The sequence below is a fragment of the Toxorhynchites rutilus genome, chromosome 3 (genome assembly GCF_029784135.1).
Source record: "Toxorhynchites rutilus septentrionalis strain SRP chromosome 3, ASM2978413v1, whole genome shotgun sequence".
Taxonomy (NCBI): Eukaryota; Metazoa; Arthropoda; class Insecta; order Diptera; family Culicidae; genus Toxorhynchites; species Toxorhynchites rutilus.
In genome coordinates this window covers 225491361-225510108 of record NC_073746.1, presented here as the reverse complement: position 1 = coordinate 225510108, position 18748 = coordinate 225491361, and the positions used below count along the sequence as shown (strand labels likewise).

Here is an 18748-nt window from a genome sequence, read left to right as displayed (position 1 = left end):
ACTTGGCTAGAGCTTCTAGTAAACTAGTCCCTCTCGCGTTGGTGCATCTGCTTCCCCACTCTACTGCCCAAGCATTGAAATCCCCTCCTATAACGACTGGTTTTCGTTCGGCGAGCTCCTCGGTGAGGACATCCAGCATATAGTGGAACTGGTCCATCGTCCATCTGGGAGGTGCGTAGCAACTGCAGATAAAAATTCCGTTGATCTTTGTGATCACGAAACCCTCGCGAGACCTCGAAACTACCTCCTGAATGGGATATCGGCCCATGACCTGGATGGCGGCCATTCCTACTTTATCCGTCACCCAATTACCGTTACCGGGGGGAACGCGATACGGCTCCGCGATAATTGCGACATCACATTTTGTTTCTGTCGTTGACTGCCACAACAGTTGCTGTGCGATGTCACAATGATTGAGATTAATTTGGGTTATCTCCATCACTGTTGGCTTGCCCTCGCCTGTTTGTACACAGGGCAATTAAAGCCTCCCGTCATATGGTCATTACTATCCTCTTTTTCGCAGAGCATACACCTTGGTTTTCCCTTGCAGTCGCTGGCAAAGTGTCCCTCTATTCCGCATTTCCTGCACAGTTTGGATCTATCTGGCCCCAAGCAGCCTTTCGCCGGGTGGCCGAAGTTTAAACACTTGAAACATCGCTCCAGTTGCTTGGGAACAGGCGGAATGATTCTAAAACGACCCACAGCCCAGCAGACGTTTATACTCTCTAACTTCAGTAACTTGTTCGCTGCGTCCGTTGAGAGACGAATCGTTGCGGTCTGCGTCCCGCGATACGCCTTTCGTAGTCGGATTTTCATCGGAACTTTGCCCAGGATGTTTTCCTCCTCCAACTTCTGACGTAGGTCTATCTCGGTGGTGAACAGACTGAGGTTCTTGCATTCTATCGATGCCTCGGAGGATAAGGCCCTTACGTTCGCTCCATCGCCGAGAACCCTTTCTACAAGATCCTTGAATGCTGAGCTCCTGATTTCTGGGTCTCTCTTCAGCTCGAACAGCATTTCGCCGTTCTGGGTGCGCCTGGACTTCACCACGCTCTCCTCCAGTTTCTTGAGGCCAGGGTCCTCTCGCATTTTTTTAAAGAGATCAGCGTATGATACGTTGCCCTTCGCTTCGACGATGAGTGCATCGCCTTTGTCTCTCGCCCGCCGAGGATTAGGCTTCTTGTCTTTTGGCCCCTGCCACTTTTCATTCTCTTTCTTATTTTTTTCCACTATTTTCACTTTTCTCTCCCTCTCTTTTTCTTCGTTCCTTTGTTTTTTCTTGTTTCTTTTCCTAACCGTGCTCCAGTCGTTTCTCTTGCTATCGGTGCTGATCTGGTCATCGCTGTCACCCAGCTCTTCGCTGTCGCCCTGGGCGGCACTATCGTCTTGATCATCGTTGTCGTGATCGTCCTTGCGTTTTTTGAACATTTCTTCTTCTGCTGGTGAATCCTTTTTTCTTTTTTCCGAACGGTTTCGACGAATCTTTGGCGTCACCTGTCCAGCTGCAGCTCTTTGCAACGCTTCTGCGAGTGCCTTCTCGGCAGTTTTCGTCCTTTCGACGAGTCCATCGTGCTCCTTCAAAGCTCGTCCCAAGAGAGATCTTATACCCGACATCCTGGTCTTGATCTCCTTATGCACGTTGGGTTTGTCCTGCACGAAGGTGTCGAGTTCTTTGACCCTCAACATGATCGTGCTCAGGATGCTCTCTCCAGTCAGCCCTCCTTCCTGGGTTAAACTACCGCTGGACTTTGGCAGGAACAGGGGATTGATCCCCCGACTTTTCTGGGTCTCAGGTATTCCTCCATTACTGCCGCTAGGGCCTGGTGTTTCCACTTGTTTGAGTATTGGCGATCGCAGAAGCTTTTTACTACGAATGAACGCGTTGGCTTGGTCACCTGTATCCATCATACTCTCTCTTCGTTCTTCGTTGGTTTTGTAGGTTGTCTCCATTTTGGTTGGGTCCCAACTTCGGGCCGCTATCTCCGCTCGTTGTACATAGTCGCCTTTTTGTGATCCCATGGTTATCTATGCAAGCAGTGAGGCCATGCAGGGGTTGACACGGTCCTTCATGGGGACCGTGTTCAGAGCCGGATCAGCGCAAGTCAGGAATGTGACATCTGATGCCTAGTACCTAGTGCCAAGGCCTAGACGAGCATCGAACGTACCCGAAGACTTGCCAAGTTGTTACCGGGACGGGGGCAACCGTACTATTAACCCACACGCCATTTCAGGTAGGTGTCACCCTTCCTTACTCAGGGAGCAGAATAGCACGACTGTCGGCTTTTAGCATCGCATGTTATCCGTTTTCGTGTCTTGTCCGTTTTCCATGTCATACCAGTATGTCGTAATCAGGATCTTACTGGCTTCGATCCTGATGTGCTCGGCACTCCTCTCGTTGCTCCTGTACACGGTATTTCCCCCGTGCATTCTCCATAGGCTTTACCGCGCCCTTACTCGCGTTGTCACCCGATTAGTCGCCTTCTACGACAGGGACAGGGACGTAGACCCGAAGTGCTATTCTAGGCCGGCAGCTCCACGGCCAATATATATATATATATATATATATATATATATATATATATATATATATATATATATATATATATATATATATATATATATATATATATATATATATATATATAAATGGATTTCTGTCTGTCTGTCTGTCTGTAACTACTGAACCGATCAACATGGAAATTGGTATTTAGGGGTTTTTGGGGCCGGGGAAGGTTTTCGTGACAGTTTGAGACCCCTCCCCCCTCTCTAAGTGGGAGCTGCCATACAAATTAAACACAAATTTCTACATTACTCGGGAATTAATCAAGCAAATGAAACCAAATTAGGCATATTAGGGTTTTAGAGTGCAATAAATGTTTTCATGGTGGTAATACTCTCCACCCCCCTCCTTAAGGGGGGGCTGCCATACAAATGGAACACAAATTTCTACATTACTCGAGAATTAATCAAGTAAATGCAACCAAATTGAGCACATTGGGGTTTTAGGGTGCAATAAATGTTTTCATGGTGGTAAGACTCTCCACCCCCCTCCTTAAGGGGGAGCTGCCATACAAATTAAACACAAATTTCTACATTACTCGGGAATTAATCAAGCAAATGAAACCAAATTAGGCATATTGGGGTTTTAGGGTGCAATAAATGTTTTCATGGTGGTAAGACTCTCCACCCCCCTCCTTAAGGGGGGCTGCCATACAAATGGAACACAAATTTCTACATTACTCGAGAATTTATTTATTTATTCATTTCGTCAAACAAATGTAGACTACACACTTATACACTAATGTTACAATGTTTTCTTAGGTTAAATATTATTTTTGCGGTACATGTTTCTTTTTAGCTGTTTTTTATTCATTGTTGTGTCAATTATTTCGCAGTGCTGATTGTATATGCGCATCATGCGATTGATAGGGGCGTTATTTGCATAATTTGTTCTGGATGTTTTGGTTAGAAACAAATTTCGCGTTCTTAGTTGACGCCCAGGTACATAGAAATTTAGTTTTTCTAGTAATTCAGCTGACTGTACTCGTTGCGAAATTAGGTCATTAACAAAAGAAAGCATTGCGAATTCACGGCGTTCTTTTAGTGTTTGGATGTTTATGAGCATGCAACGTGCTTCATATGAAGGAAGTGGAAATGAGGTCCAGTTGAGTTTACGAAGTGCAAATAGAAGAAACTGTTTCTGGACTGACTCAATGCGTTCTTCATGTACGACCATATACGGGTTCCAAACGATGTTACAGTATTCCAGAATAGTCCTTACATATGTAATATATAAAAGCTTTATTGTGTATGGGTCCTGGAAGTTATGTGAGAAGCGTTTGACAAAACTTAACACACTATTCGCCTTATTTATTACAGAGTTGTAGTGTTCTATGAATGTGAGTTTACAGTCCAGGACGACGCCTAGATCTCTAACTATTTCACATTTTTCTACATTTTGATTTCCAAGACATATTACAATATTTGGTACATGTTTTTTTCTGCTAAATGTTATAGAGTTGCACTTTTTCACATTCAGTGTTAGTAGATTTTTATCACACCAAGTATGGAATACATGTATTTCGTTTCGAAATGCTTCGATGTCGTTTTCATTTCCAATTTCCGCGAAAAGCTTCATGTCGTCGGCATACACAAGTACATTGATACGCTTGAGAACGAAGGAGATGTCATTAACGTACAGAATGAAAAGAAGAGGACCAAGATGAGAGCCTTGTGGGACTCCCGATGTGACTTTTACTGGATTTGAAAGAGAATTTTGAAAATGAACAATTTGTTCACGGTTTGTTAGATAAGAATTGAGCCAGTTTAGGAGTCTTTGTTCCATTCCTATTTTCTGCAATTTGAAGAGTAGTAATGGAATGTCGATGCGGTCAAATGCTTTACTGAAGTCAGTGTAAAGAGTTTCTACGTGTTTGCCATTTTCCATTGCATTCAAAATAAAAGTCACAAAAGCCAACAGATTAGTTGCAGTTGAACGGCCTTTGAAGAAGCCATGTTGCATACACGTAATTCTATTCTTTACTTGTTGGAAGACTTTTTCGTTGACTATTGCTTCGAATAGTTTAGGAATGCAAGAGATAATGGCAATTCCACGATAATTACGTACGTCAGATTTAGCGCCTGATTTAAAGATAGGTACCAAAAAAGATTGTTTCCATTTTTCTGGGAATATTCCAGTTTGTAGTGACATATTGAAAATGCAATGTAAGGGAAGGGTGAGTTCCTCAGCCAGGTTCTTTAGGAATATAGGTGCTATTCCGTCAGGTCCTGGTCCTTTTGTTCCGTCTAATTTTTTTAGTGCATGGCATATTTCCTGTTGTGAAAGATAGTTCACCGATATGTCATTTGGATAATCCGGTAAAAATGAAAAGTAGTTCCGATCGCGATTTTCTTCGGAAAATGTGGTATATACTTCCTGAAAGAAATTTGCAAAAAGAGATTACAAATTTCGTTCGAAGAATTCCTCACATCCTCATCGAGATGCATCTGCGATGGGAAGTTATTGCTTTTGAGCTTAGACTTTACGTAATTAAAGAATTTCTTCGGGCATGATTTGACTTCAGTTTCGACCTTTCTATTGTACTCTTCGTGTGCACTTTTAATTGCAAAATTTAATTTTTGGGAAATATTTTGATATTCAAGCAAATTTTGATGACTTTTGTCTATTTTGTATTTTTTATGTGCTTTTTGTTTTTTGTTCTTTAGATTTCTTATTTGAACGTTAAACCAAATAGGATATTTGCTGGTTGAATTTCTTCGTCTTCTTTTCTTCGGCACAAATTCTGATATTATGTTATTCAGAATTTCGTGAAGAATATGTACAGTTAAGTTGACATCTCGTTCGCTGTTTAATAAAGTTTGCCATTCTATGGCTTGTAGGCTAAATTTGATTGCTTCAAAGTTCGTCTTGTTATATTCCGGTACTTCTTCATACTCCCAGTCGATGGGCAATTGTCTATTATGTATAAAGATTGAGTATTCAATTGCTGTGTGAAATTTTTCATTTTTCCAAAGAGGAGTCATGGACTCATTCACACAAAAGTCGTCGGTGATGTTAGTGAATAATAGGTCTAGATAATATTTTTGGAAATTTTTTACATGATTTATTTGGTTAAGACCGAGATGTGCAATTTCGTCAAATATATATTGTAGGGTTTCATTTTCCCCGACGACTGGGAGTAGAATGCATTCATTATCATTATCGGGAATGAAGTCTACTTTATTTTGATTGAAGTCGCCATAGATATGCAATTTCACTTCTGGTTCTAGTGTTTCTGCAATTCGATTTGCCGTCTGAAAAAATAATTCATACGACTTTTTATTTGCATGTTCGGGTGGGAAATACACAGAAGCAAATATGTGTACTTCGCCAGCTATAGATAATTTTGCCCATACATGCTCAAATTCTTTATGTTTTTCGGTTATAAGTTCCTCAGAAGTGAAATTTGCATTAATGGCAATGAGGACCCCTCCTCCAGACTTCTTCTGAGATAACGATAAGTTGCGGTCGTGCCGGAATACGTTAAAATTATTTCCAAAAACTTCTTCGCTTCTTACGCTTTCGTCCCAGCTAGTTTCAGTTGCAAGAATTACATTGAAAGAAGCGGGTAAAAGATTTTGATGAATTTCCTTCATTTTTGCTGGGCTTTTCATGCGATTGAAGTTTTGACAGTATATCAAAATTTCAGTCGCATTCTGTTGAGAAGGCGGAGAAGTTTTTGAAAGACTAATTCTACTTACATTACTGTTTTGATTTTTTCGACTACTATTTCCCTCTAAGGGGCGCGTCAACGTCGTTGAAAATTTAGCGGACTGTAGAACTTTGTAGATGCTTCCCTAGCATGTTGTAGCCGTTGCGTGTGTTCACTGGACAGGAATGCTCGGTGTGATGTGAGGTCTGCCAAGGCGTCAATGCGTGAAACTCCCAGCTCTTCGTGTACTTCCAGGAAAATTTCACGCAAAAGGTTTGTGTCTGTTGGTAGACCTTCAGCTGCGAGCATTACTGATGCACTAGTTCTTGTAATTCCACGAATACAAACAGCCGTTGTTTGGTCGTGGAGGAAGGACAGATACGTCCTCACTGTGTCCATTATTTTCGAGTCCCGTAGGCGTGCCTTCAAAAAGCGTCTGTCGCCGGCAGCAGATTGCTCCGTAATTCTTATTATAGGAGGTCGCATTGGGTCCAGAAGAGGAGAGCCTTCTCCAGGTGCTGAATTCGATTCCACAAGTGTTAGCGGAGTGGAATTTGCGTTTGACGTTGATTGGGTGCTGTTGTAATGCGGCTGATTTTCTGCTCGGTACGGGTTGATTGTTTCGCCCTTCCTGAAATTGATGTATTTCGGGACCGAGAGGCCAGCAATTGGATGGTCGGTATTTGATGGTGGGCCAGCAAACTGCACTTTTGCTGAGGCCAGCAGTTCCTTATCCGATTTATCGGCGCGTCTGTGTTGATTTTTGTTATTCGCATTGTTGCGAATGTGCTGGCTGTTGTTGCGTGCAGTTTGCTTTCTTCGCTTTCTGTTGAGTTTTGCTTTGTCGGCTGCTTTTTCTTGAAGCCTACGAATTCGTTGTTTGGCATCGAATTCCGACCAGTCCGGTTTCCAATGCCATTTATGGTCAAAGCGGCGCCATCCTGGAGAAGTGTGGTCTTCCTTCGTATGAACTATTTTGATGGATGCGCGGCTTTCAGATAGTTCCTCTTCTAAGCTTACAGTTGGCTTGATAGTATGGGAGACACTAGAGGAAGACAAAGCACTTGCCATTTCTTCCATTTGTGTTTTTACTTCGCACGCCAGTGTGATGTGCGAGTCTGTCAAGTCAGTTTTTAGGGACTCGAATAATTGGGGCAGAAGGTCGATGGAGTTTGTTGTTGTTGAATGTTTTATTTCCATTTCTGCAACTGCGACTGATGCCGCTAATTTCGCTGCTGATTCTACTGCTGCGCTGTTGTCCGTTGGGGCTATTTCTAATAGCGATGTTATGGCATTTTTGATTTCCGCAGTGCTGGTTTTTGTGTTGCTGAAGACTTGCGAGACGCTCTTTTTTATATCTTGCAGCATTTCTTCTATGTTCGAGAGGGTTTCATCGTGTGTTGCACTGAGCGATTTGAAGTTGTTTAGTAATTTATGATTGGCTTCGAGTGTCATGCCAATGTTTTCGTTGATTGATTTTAGTGGCTTCACAAGCGACTTCATGCGAAGGTTAGTTATGAATTCTTCTTGGCAGTCCTGACATAGTGGCAGCAGTTAATCAAGTAAATGCAACCAAATTGAGCATCTGGAGGTTTTAGGGTGCCATTAATATTTCCATGATGGTTAGACACTCCACCCCCTCTCTAAGGAAGGGGTTGCCACACAAATGAAACACAAATTTCTACATTACTCGAGAATTAATCAAACAAATGAAACGAAATTTGGCATGTGAAGGTTTTAGGGTACAATAACTGTTTCTATGGTGGTTAGACACTCCACCCCCCTCTCTAAAGGGGGGCTGCAATACAAATGAAATACAAATTCCTACAATACTCGAGAATTATTCAAGCAAATGCAAACAAATTAGGCATCTGAAGGTTTTAGAGTGCAATAAATGATTTTATGGTGGTTAGATACACCTCCCCCTCTCTTAGGGGGGGGCTGCCATACAAATGAAACCCAAATTGCTGCATTAATCCATAATTAATCAAGCAAACGAAACCAAATTAGGTATATGATTAGGTATATGGAGGTTTAAGGGCGCAATAAATGTTTCTATGGTGGTTAGACACTCCATCCCCCTCGCCAAGGGGGGCTGCCATACAAATGAAACTCAAATTTCTGCATTCCTCGAGAATTAATCAAGCCAATGAGACCAAATTTGGCATGAGGTGGTTTTAGGGCGTAATAAATGTTTCTATGGTGAATAGACACTACACCACCCCCCCCCCCCTCTCTAAGGGGAGAAGAGGAGAGGAGTCTGTCTTTATTCTATCATATTTTCTGTATAAAAAATTTATTCCATGTAACGGAGAAACATGTTATTTGGTTGAAAAATCTTGAATGAGAATTGTGTCTGAAAATAATCTGACATTATAATGATGAGTTTTGGGAGAAGTACTAGGAAATTTTAGTAAAAGGTAAATTCAACAGGGTCAATTAAAGGATCAATCAATGAACAGTTCTGCGATTGGACTCACTAACTTGCGCTTAGTAAGAAAACGTGAATGTTTGAAGGTATTGATAACAAAAAACAAATTTTGGGCGGGACGAAGTTTGCCGGGTCAGCTAGTGATAAATAAAGGAGAATGCTCCAAATCAAATTTTCCACGTGCCCAATCCTTCCAAACACTTCGTTCGCGCTCTGCATGCATGTTTGTATTTTTACAACCAAACCTCGTATGATTAGCCATTAGATCATGGAAGGTATCAAGAAGTTTACTAAACTTGTATATTACTAAACATGTCGTTAATATTAATAAACAATGTTTTCTGAATGACAATATGAAATAACAGGCAGGCGTGAAGATATACATAAATGATTTTATAACAGTCTAATAGTTATAAAAAAAATTATAACAGTCTAAAATTTTATAAACTCAACAAGCGAAACGATAGAACTCAAATATTGAATTCATGCTAGATAACAGTCGCCTCCATAATGACTTCTGTTGAGCATCTGTTGTGATCTGCTGTATTATAAATTCCGTTGTGTGGGAAAAATGAGAAAATTTATAATAAATTTTACTATCGGAAAAATACAGCAATTCACAATCCTACGTGGGTTACATCATGCCCGATTAAACGTCCCTCTTCCCTCTCAAAACAGCAATTGTCATTGCTTGCAAAACCCCTGAATTATAGTGTTGGGAGCTTGTCTGTGCGAAATAACCATTTGTTTAAAATTTAAAACGATTTGGCCAGTAGCGTATAGAAAGAATCGCGAAATAATGAGTGCACAAAAACGCTATTATAAATTTATAATCGATTGAAAACACTATTTATATTCACCAACGGCAACACTGGGATTGGCAGGAAAACAATCTCCGGTTCCAGGCCAGCCATCACAATCAGGCAAATGAAATACGTTGGAAAACGTAGCTGGTTATTCAACGTTCAATAAAACAAAATGACTGCTGGGTATAATCACTTTTTGTTGCAGGTTAAAAGTTGCCATGGTAGGGAGAAAATGCTCAACCTTTATTTGGTCCAATTATCTGGCGAAACAACTAACAACATGAAGGTCAACGTTCAACCGGCGATAACAACCAGTCATCAAAGTGACCTTCATTAGAATTTCATCAGCGGCTATGAGTTTAATGACTTTGCCTTTTGTCAGTTGTTGGAAAAATAGATTCATTTAGTGATTTTTTCCAGCCAGAATTCAATGGAGAGTCCGACATACTGTTTTTTTTTAAATAGAAACCATTGAAAGATGTATCCCAATACTGTATCTACAAATTATTCAGCTTCAATACGAAAATCAATCTATTTGAATCGTTCTGCAAGAATTTAGCCTCTTGAGCCATGTTTGAATAAATATATTAGGTTACATCGCATGTATAACATTTCCCCATCAGGCTACGTTAAGTCCACATGCTACATGGATTAGCCGGAATGAAAGAAATAATAATAATGAATGAAATCATAATTACCATACCTGAAAACGATGTGTCCACAAAAAAGGAGTCTTTCTTGCGCGAATACAATGTATACAATGTATCCATCTTATCAATAAAAAAAAGTGTAATTTAATTACATTGAATTCACATGGGTATTATAATTTATTTAACCATTCTGTCAAAAAATGTAGACTTATTAATTGATGTAACAATGTTTTCTTAGATGAAATATTATTTCAACGGCACATTTTTCTTTTTACCTGTTTTTCATTTATTGATGTGTCAATAATTTCGCAGAGCTAATTGTATATATTCACATTATGAGTTATGCCAGTAATGAGAAAATCGTTTTTTACCGAATGTAGTATCTTCATCCAATTAAATGATATGGATAGAATTCTTGAAATCCTAAAGTACACCAAATCTTCTGCGAAGCGAAATAAATTCTGAGAACATATATTAGACAAATATAAATCGAAATCTCAACGATCTGCCATACATAACACACATTACACAGCACAGCCCACACAGAGTGCCTCACTTTTGGCGGCTGGAAGCAATCGGGACATTTTTATTCTCAATTCATGATTATTGTGAATCCAGCCAACTCGTTTCTTTGTTGTTTCTTCATTTGTTCATGACACCTTCTGGCTTCGCATGAAACATCGTTTATTATCTAGCATCAAAATATTGGTTTTCATAGAACAGTCTCAAAGGAAATCCTAAATATTCTGGCTTCTGATTTTGTTTTCATTCACACAGGAGTTTGCTGTGCTTGTGGGAAACTTCTTTCGTCGCGGGCAATGATTGGTATTCATTAAATTGAAGAAAGGATTGGGTCGTATTTTACTAATATTGTTTGTTTTTTTTCAAAATGTTTTGTAAGTTGTGTGTGTGTGTAAGTGTAAGTGTAAGTGTAAGTACACATTAGATCAGCGAAAACAAGTTTAGCTTAGCTGGTAATCCTTGTTTTTAGTGGACTGAAACTTTCTAACGAGACTTTCAAAAATTCAGGAAAAATGTTTCCTTTTGTTATTTAAGTTTGCTCAACCGTCTCAGGTGTGTTAAAAAAACAAGAATTGTAACAACAAGCGACAGAAATTTCGGTGGGGGTATAGCATCGCCAAATTTAGAAAAGGAGAAAAAGCAGATCGCCTCTTGAATAATAAGTAATAATCTTGATGAATTTTAACGTGGAAGTAATGAATTGCACGCATTGAAATAGAAATGTTATGAATAGGTTCAACTTAGTTCGGGAAAGTTAAAGGAGAAATATCATGCTTACTTTTCATCTTGCGTTTTAGGGATATCGGAGACCATCAGTATATAGTGTCGTGTAAATGTTGGGTGTATGTTTAAGCCTATGTAAGTCCTTTTTATTATTGCCATTTTGCAATGAAGTATGTGTTAGTTAGTACAAATTCTCAAAATAAATGTCATTCAGTGTCGATACCCCAGTATCGTCGTCCGTGTATTTCAAACTTAAGCTATCACACTTTTGCTATCGGAAATGAACCAAAATGTCACAGCCTCTCAATGGGTGGTTTGAGTTTTGATATCCACTCACCGTCTCCACCGTGAAACAGATACTGTAATCCCGATATGAATCACACAGCTTCAGGCCACAAAACTTCCCTAGTTTGCTTGCGTCAGAGCTCGAGTCAAAACGTCAGAGCGTTCCTGTTGAAAATGTAACCATCCTCATGTCCACCACCCCCAATAAATCTTGTTAGGATTCCAACGATTGGTGGCGCCTTCACAAGTACAGCTGCGATAAACAAAACGTGCTTCGAATATCAATGAATACAGGTGCTGACCGGTTCACGGCAACTTTTAGTCTCGGTCTGTCATTTTAGATTTCACTGTCAGAGATGTCATTCGAAAAGCTGAAATTAAATAAGAATGGGCATCCATTTCCACGCAACAGTGTTAGTAGGAGCGTAAAACGGATAATTGATGAAAGATGGTGAAAAAAATCTCTCAGAAATTGATTCATCCGCAGGAGTGATAGTTAAAAATACATAAATAAAAATAGTGAAACAATTACTTTTAAATCAATAAAATAAAAGCTATACAATTATTGATGAACTGTTCTAAAATCACCAATCATTATCATTTTAAAATTCCTTTTTGTCTTTTTTCTCATTGTCTCTTACCGTAGTGCGGACTATGAACGAACCAACTGTTCACACCTTAACCCTATTCAACCAGCGAAAGCCGTCCGATAGCTACCAGTCGACCTTCTGATGGAATAAATAATATATACAACAGTTGCAAGGAAAAGCTAGAAGTTAGTTTAGCAGCAGTTTAGCAGCGGTGAGAAAAAGTCAGCTAACAAACACGCAAGAAAAAAAGTGATTGAATTGTATGAGTGTAAATAATTGAACAGAATGCAAGTGAGTCTCCCTAAAGATAATCCCATTTGTACATAGCACCTCGGCGCATCGTTAGATAGGTTTTGTATGTAAAAATTTTCAAAACAAAAACAAAAAAAAAACCAGTTCGGAATTCGAAGAATTGTTTGGCCCCATAGTACGAGTAATTAAGTAGTTAAAACACCCACTACCAAGAATCAAGATCTTCAAGCACAAGTGTTATTGAGAAAAAATTATCTAGCGCTGCTGCTATCGTAGTGAAGTGAATCCTAGCCGGAGAAAATGATCAACAAGAGTTACCTGGTTCTGCCGCTACTCGGGCTGCTCTTCGGATACGCAGGTATGTGTTTTTATGAACGGAAGAAAACATTTGTGTCAATCGATTCCTATGAATCCTGCGGAAATAATACATCTGTTTTTCTTGCAGCTAATTTCGAAAACTAATTCTAAAAACCAATTCGAGTAAAATATTTCATAGTGTTCGCAGAAATTACAATTACAATCACACTGTTCATGTTTTCCCAATATTTACAGTAGCAGCAGAATTCATTGTATGACATTAACTCTGAATTACTTTCAACGGTCAAATAATAGCATAATCGAATGCTAAATATGCCAATAAATTTAATGTGCTTCTAAATATTGACTGGAATGAAATTTTGGACTTGGACAACGTCGAAACTGCTGTTAGAACCTTCGCGAATATCATGAACTACTTAATTGACAGCCAACCAACCTCGGCAGACTGCCGTGTTTTAGCGACACGAAACAGCTGAGAAGGAGGCAGCTAATAAGTTCGAAGTACAGTCGTCCATCCTTGAAGCAACAATATTCAAAAATTAACTATCAATATTAAAAAATAAACAAGCGATGACATGCAATCACCTATGTAGTTTTAACGAAATTGTGACGTAAAATTGTAACAAACGGAACGGACTACCGTCATATACGTTCCTACTTACACCCAAAATTAATTTTTAGCACATGTTTTGTCATCCCGATTTATTACATTAAATGAGACGTAACATAACAGAAAATGTCATGACACTGGTAAGCATTTGTATAATATATATGGTGCAGCAATATAACATTAATACGAGCGAGCGAAACAAAAGACACGTATCAAATAAGTACGCATTACTTCACCACATATGTACACGGGCCAGAACGAGATGGATATAGTTCTCCTTCATGCTGGAAAGTGTTTTCTAAGAGTAAAATTAGAAAACACTTTCCACCTTTAATTTGTAATGAAATGTAATATTATCACGCTTATGTGCAACAGCATCATTAGCTATGTGGATAGCGTGGTCGTGTAAAACAGCTTATCATTCCAGCCGGCCTTGGTTCGACCCCCTTTGATGTCGTTTGGACTTTTTTTTATGTGCAATCCCAAAAAAGACGAAAAAAGTAAAAAGAAAGAGATGTCTGCTTCCATACATACAAACATTTTAAAGCGTTGGGGGACAGATGACATTATTCGCCTATTTGACGCTTCAAGGCATAAAATGGCATGTTTTCTGTCGAGAATGAAAAGCTTTCTGATAACGCTAGTTTGGGTGTACCGATATTGAACGATCACGAATACCGCAATCGATCGTCGATTCGAGTTAGTGGGGTTATAATTTGAACTGAGTATTTTTACTATAAGGAATTGATACTTGCACCGAAGATTCTGGAGGACCGCTCGATTGCGACAAGATTCAATATGGAAGCGTTAGCTGTGGATATCGCTGAAAAGAATCATTCTGGTTAAGTTAATATTGAGTTAACGTCAACGTTAAGAAAAGCTTTGTATAGATAGTGCGTAGGCTTTTACGGATTCCGTACATCTTTGGTTTTCATACCATTACCATACCTAAGTGTTTGTGTACGATTGAATCGCACGTAAGCGTTGTTGATTTTATACGTTGTCAATGATATATAATGGTGGTAGAGGAGCAAATATAAAATCGTCTGTGGCGTCATTACGAGAACAAGAATAAATCATGTATCAACCATCTTCAATTACTTGTACAAAGCCACGCAATCCACGCTGAAGTTTATGTTTTTTGTTGTAGTTAAAAACATATACTCATCCACTCTCAAACTCTAAAGAAGAATATTCAGCAATCTTCCAATAACTCAATTTAATTATTCATTGTGAATTCATTCAGATGCAATTTCTTCGTCTACGTCTACTTGCAGTTTTATCATAGATATAACCTTGTAACGTTTAGTGAAAAAAAAGTTGAAGAGGAAAATAATAAAATAAATGAATAAATATATGCTATAAAATATGTAGAGAGCTATTAGTTTATGAACATGGCGAGGGTTTGAACAGACTCGCTTACAAAGGGCTCTGAGTTCCGAAAAAATACAATGAGGTACTACAGGCGAAATCAAATTACAGCCACCTGGCATAACCAGAGGTCTAATTAAACCGAACTTGGGTTTCTCGGCTATTTCGTTTGTGGAGCGGTCGGTGAACGGAACGAGTCTAGTTGCTTAGCTCGTTTCGGTAGGTCAACGATTAAATCAGTGTTGTCAATTATTTCTGTAGTTTCTTTATGCTTCCAAAATTTGTATAGATATTAAAAAAAAACAATACGATTTTTATTTCAAGTGTTCCGTTTAAAACATTGCTAAGAGGAAATGATGGAAATTCATCTACAAACTCTTCTATCGTGCATTGCATCATTATTTATCATGGCATATTCATCAGGCGGCTTGTGTAGGACCTTGATTGCAGATTCCAGTAACGGACGATTAAATTCATAGGAGTCAGAATCCACTAAGAAAGGGCGGGAGTCAACCCGAACGTCTGACCGCTACTGGGTGCATCCGCAGTATCCCATGGTGCACACCAAACCCACTGCAAACTTGTGAATCGATCGCAGACGACCCGTATCGTCCGGAAGTTCGTTAGTCGAAAACGAATCCGTATACGTCAAACACAAGGATCTGGAATTTTATCACATCGGTTATTTAATTAGCTTACAGAAGTACGTGAAACGTAAAACGGATGACATAAATATATCATCCGTTTTAATAAAATACATAATGTTTATTTATTTATTTTTTCAAGCCTCAAGACCGCACTGACCGTTTATAATCTATTTTTATAGTTTTAATTTACTAAGTCTTTGTAATATTAATATGCCAACATATAAACAAAACAAAACAATTTTTGTGTGGGGTACTTTAGTGATGTTATAAAATAGACTCCGTACTCTAAGGGTTAAGCTCAAAATATAACGCTTTGAAGTTGGTGGATTTAGGGGGTTTCTCAAACGAACGATAAATTAACGGCATATTTAGCGGTTTTGAAGTGAATCAATTTAATTTTATGTACTCTTAATGTTCATAATGCTCATTCCAAGTAAGAATGGGGATGTTTATAAGTTATATTCTGCATTGAAGGAGGGAGGGGTGAGGGGGATTCGGATAAGTATTATTTGTTTGACTCTTAATACATAAGGAATACAAAAATACGTTATGGAGGGAGATAGAGGATATTTTAAAATACTTTTTGCGGTACATAATATATGAGAAGTACATAGTACTAGGAGGTTTTGTCTGTCACTCTGCTTAGTGTTCTTCGTGCAACAGTTCAACAGTTCTTAAATGAGAGGCTTACTATGCCTTTCCGAAGCATCCAATTGTGCATTGTGTGGGAAGGCAAGCACAACGATACGCTTAGGGGAACTGGGAGGAATGTGGTCACCCTAAGGAACATGCCCATTTCCTGTGTTCACATACCAATACAAATCACGTTCTTCGAAGAATATTGTAGCTCAATTTATTGTAGTTCAAGATAGTAAGCGGTTTTTATTATGAAAATTGAAAATAGTACATTTTCATTATTAGGAAAAAGGTTGAAAGGTCACGCTAGAAAAGATAGATTTCTGCGTGTGTTCTTGCCAAATTTGTTTTAATCTTTATTGAAATAGTAGGTACATGTATGAAATGAGCTAGGCCTATTCACCTAGAATCGTAATTGAAATTTCCTCATACGTACAAAAACGTAGTAGAAAGCACATAATGTTTTTCATAATGAGGCTTGGTTTTGGTTGAGATGGCATATTTTCCTGGGTTAATAATTACAAGGGACTTCTTTAAGAGCAGAAGGTGATAAGGTATATCAGCTACAGAACATTGTCAGTAGTAATCCTCCACTGACCACTTTGCCCCCCAAACAACGAAATGCGAAATATGCGAAATAATCACTGATTTGAAAAAAATATTGGATTGGGGAATAAGAAATGTCGTATTTCTGATCGAAATTTGATGCTTTATTTACAATACTTAAAATTATCCAATTTGGGTCAAATATGCGCCGCTTTGTTCGCAAACTTGTTGCCATTTAGAAGGCAACTTCATTATCCCCCCTCCTTACTTGCCAAAAACTCAAACAGCCAGTTTTCGCAAGCCTCTTTTGAGGCCATGATAATCACTTGGAGCCAGGTCCGGACTATACGATGGGTGCAATAGGACATCCCATCCGAGCGCCCGTAGCTTCTGGCGGATCATCAAAGATGTGTAAGACCGAGCGTTGTCCTGGTGGAAAACACCACCATTCCTATTGATCATTTCTGGCCGCTTCTGGTCAATTGCCTGCTTCAAACGGTCAAGCTGCTCACAGTAGAGAACCGAGTTGAGGGTCTGGCCATAGTTGAGCAGCTCATAGTGGATGATTCCCTTCCAATCCCACCAAACACACAGCAAAACCTTTCTGGCCGTCAATCCAGAAAGCCGCGCTCGCCGCGCTTCGACCATGACTTTTTTCGCTTTAGGTTGTCGTACGTGATCCACTTTTCATCACCAGTAACCATCTTCTTCAAAAATGGGTCGAGTTTGTTTCGTTTCAGCAGTGCATCGCAGGCGTTCATTCGGTCTAAAAGATTTTTTTGTGTCAACTCGTGTGGTACCCATACATCCAGCTTTTTTTGGAATCCAATCTTCTGCAAATGGTTCCAAACGGTTTTATGGTCTATACCCAGTTCCTGGCCAATCGAGCCAGTGCTCACATGTCGGTCTACTTGGATGATTTCAACGATTTAATCGGTTTCCACGACGATTGGCCTATCAGTACGGGGGGTATCTTCGACAGCCACTACACCAAAACGAAATCGATCAGACCAACGTTGTGCTGTGCGAATCGTTACAGTATTGGGTCCATAAACCACACGATTTTTTTCGGCCGCCTTCGTTGCAGTTTTACCTCGCAGGTAGTAAAAACATAAAATATGGCGAATTTCTTGCTTGGTGGACTCCATCTTTGACGCGCTATAACTTGAGACTGAAAATGACAATCACAACACTGTCAAAACGACACTTGTAGCACAGATTGTCGTCTTCAAATAGCCGTATAGTATGACCCGATGCGATAAGTACAACACAAGATATGTTTAAGTGTTGCCATATATTGACAATATACGACATTTCTTTTTCCCCAACAGTCGTCCAGACTGTTGGTTTGTCGCATATATCAGGTGAAATAAACTAAATTTCACTAGAAATTCCTTAAATTCGAAACGCACAAAACTACGGCCGAATGGCTACCGAGAGAGCGTTTTTTGTTTTTATTTATATATTGACATGCGACAGCTCCACTGTAGTGCAGAGTGACTCAAAAGTCATGAAATTCCTCAAACATAAGAAGACTAACAATATGGTGTCAATAATCAATAGTTATACCACCAAACAAGCAGGTGATCACTTTACCCCCACTACCCCTATAGCTCCAGGTCTGTCGAACGAATTACCAACCCGACAGTGGCGCGATTCGAACCTCTTTCTACTTATTTTGGTATGCCTTTTCAATGATTCTTGCCCTTTTCATGACTTCCGCTTTGTATTCTGCTGTCCCCTGCTGCAATCCGAATCAGAAGACATTCCGATTAAGTTGAATTAAGCATGCTTCTTACGGCATCGGCAAACAATGAATGAAATTGTATATCCATCGCAGTGCAGTGATAATTGGAAACATGGGCTTATGGGATTTCTCAAACTCCAATTAAAGGGGACTCGTAGAACTAACCTTTTCGGAAATTTCGATAGTCAATGTATAGTCAAGATACCATCAAGGAATCAAAAACTGCCAAAAGTAAAACTATCGGATTCCACTTGGGCTGCAAAACAACAAAAGCCAAACTTCAAATTGAATATGACGCCTACTAATGATACATAAATGGGCTGCAGTCTAGTTAACGCACGCTCTGTTGAAAAGCAGTCCAGGTAAAGTAGGCCCAGTTAGCGAACGACTGCTGTAGTTGAG

The 18748-nt window shown here is 39.4% G+C and overlaps 1 protein-coding gene across 5 annotated transcripts in view; it reads left to right on the top strand.

The window, feature by feature from the left end:
- Positions 1-18748, top strand: part of LOC129780295 (integral membrane protein DGCR2/IDD-like) — a 152566-nt gene that overhangs the window by 45850 nt on the left and 87968 nt on the right. For all 5 annotated transcript variants that reach the window (XR_008743878.1, XR_008743880.1, XR_008743879.1 and 2 more), the window contains exon 2: positions 12276-12829. Coding sequence is in view for 2 of the 5 variants with exons in the window: in XM_055788372.1 (XP_055644347.1) it covers positions 12772-12829 (58 nt within the window). In the remaining 3 variants the exon portion in view is untranslated. The remainder of the gene's footprint in view (positions 1-12275; positions 12830-18748) is intronic.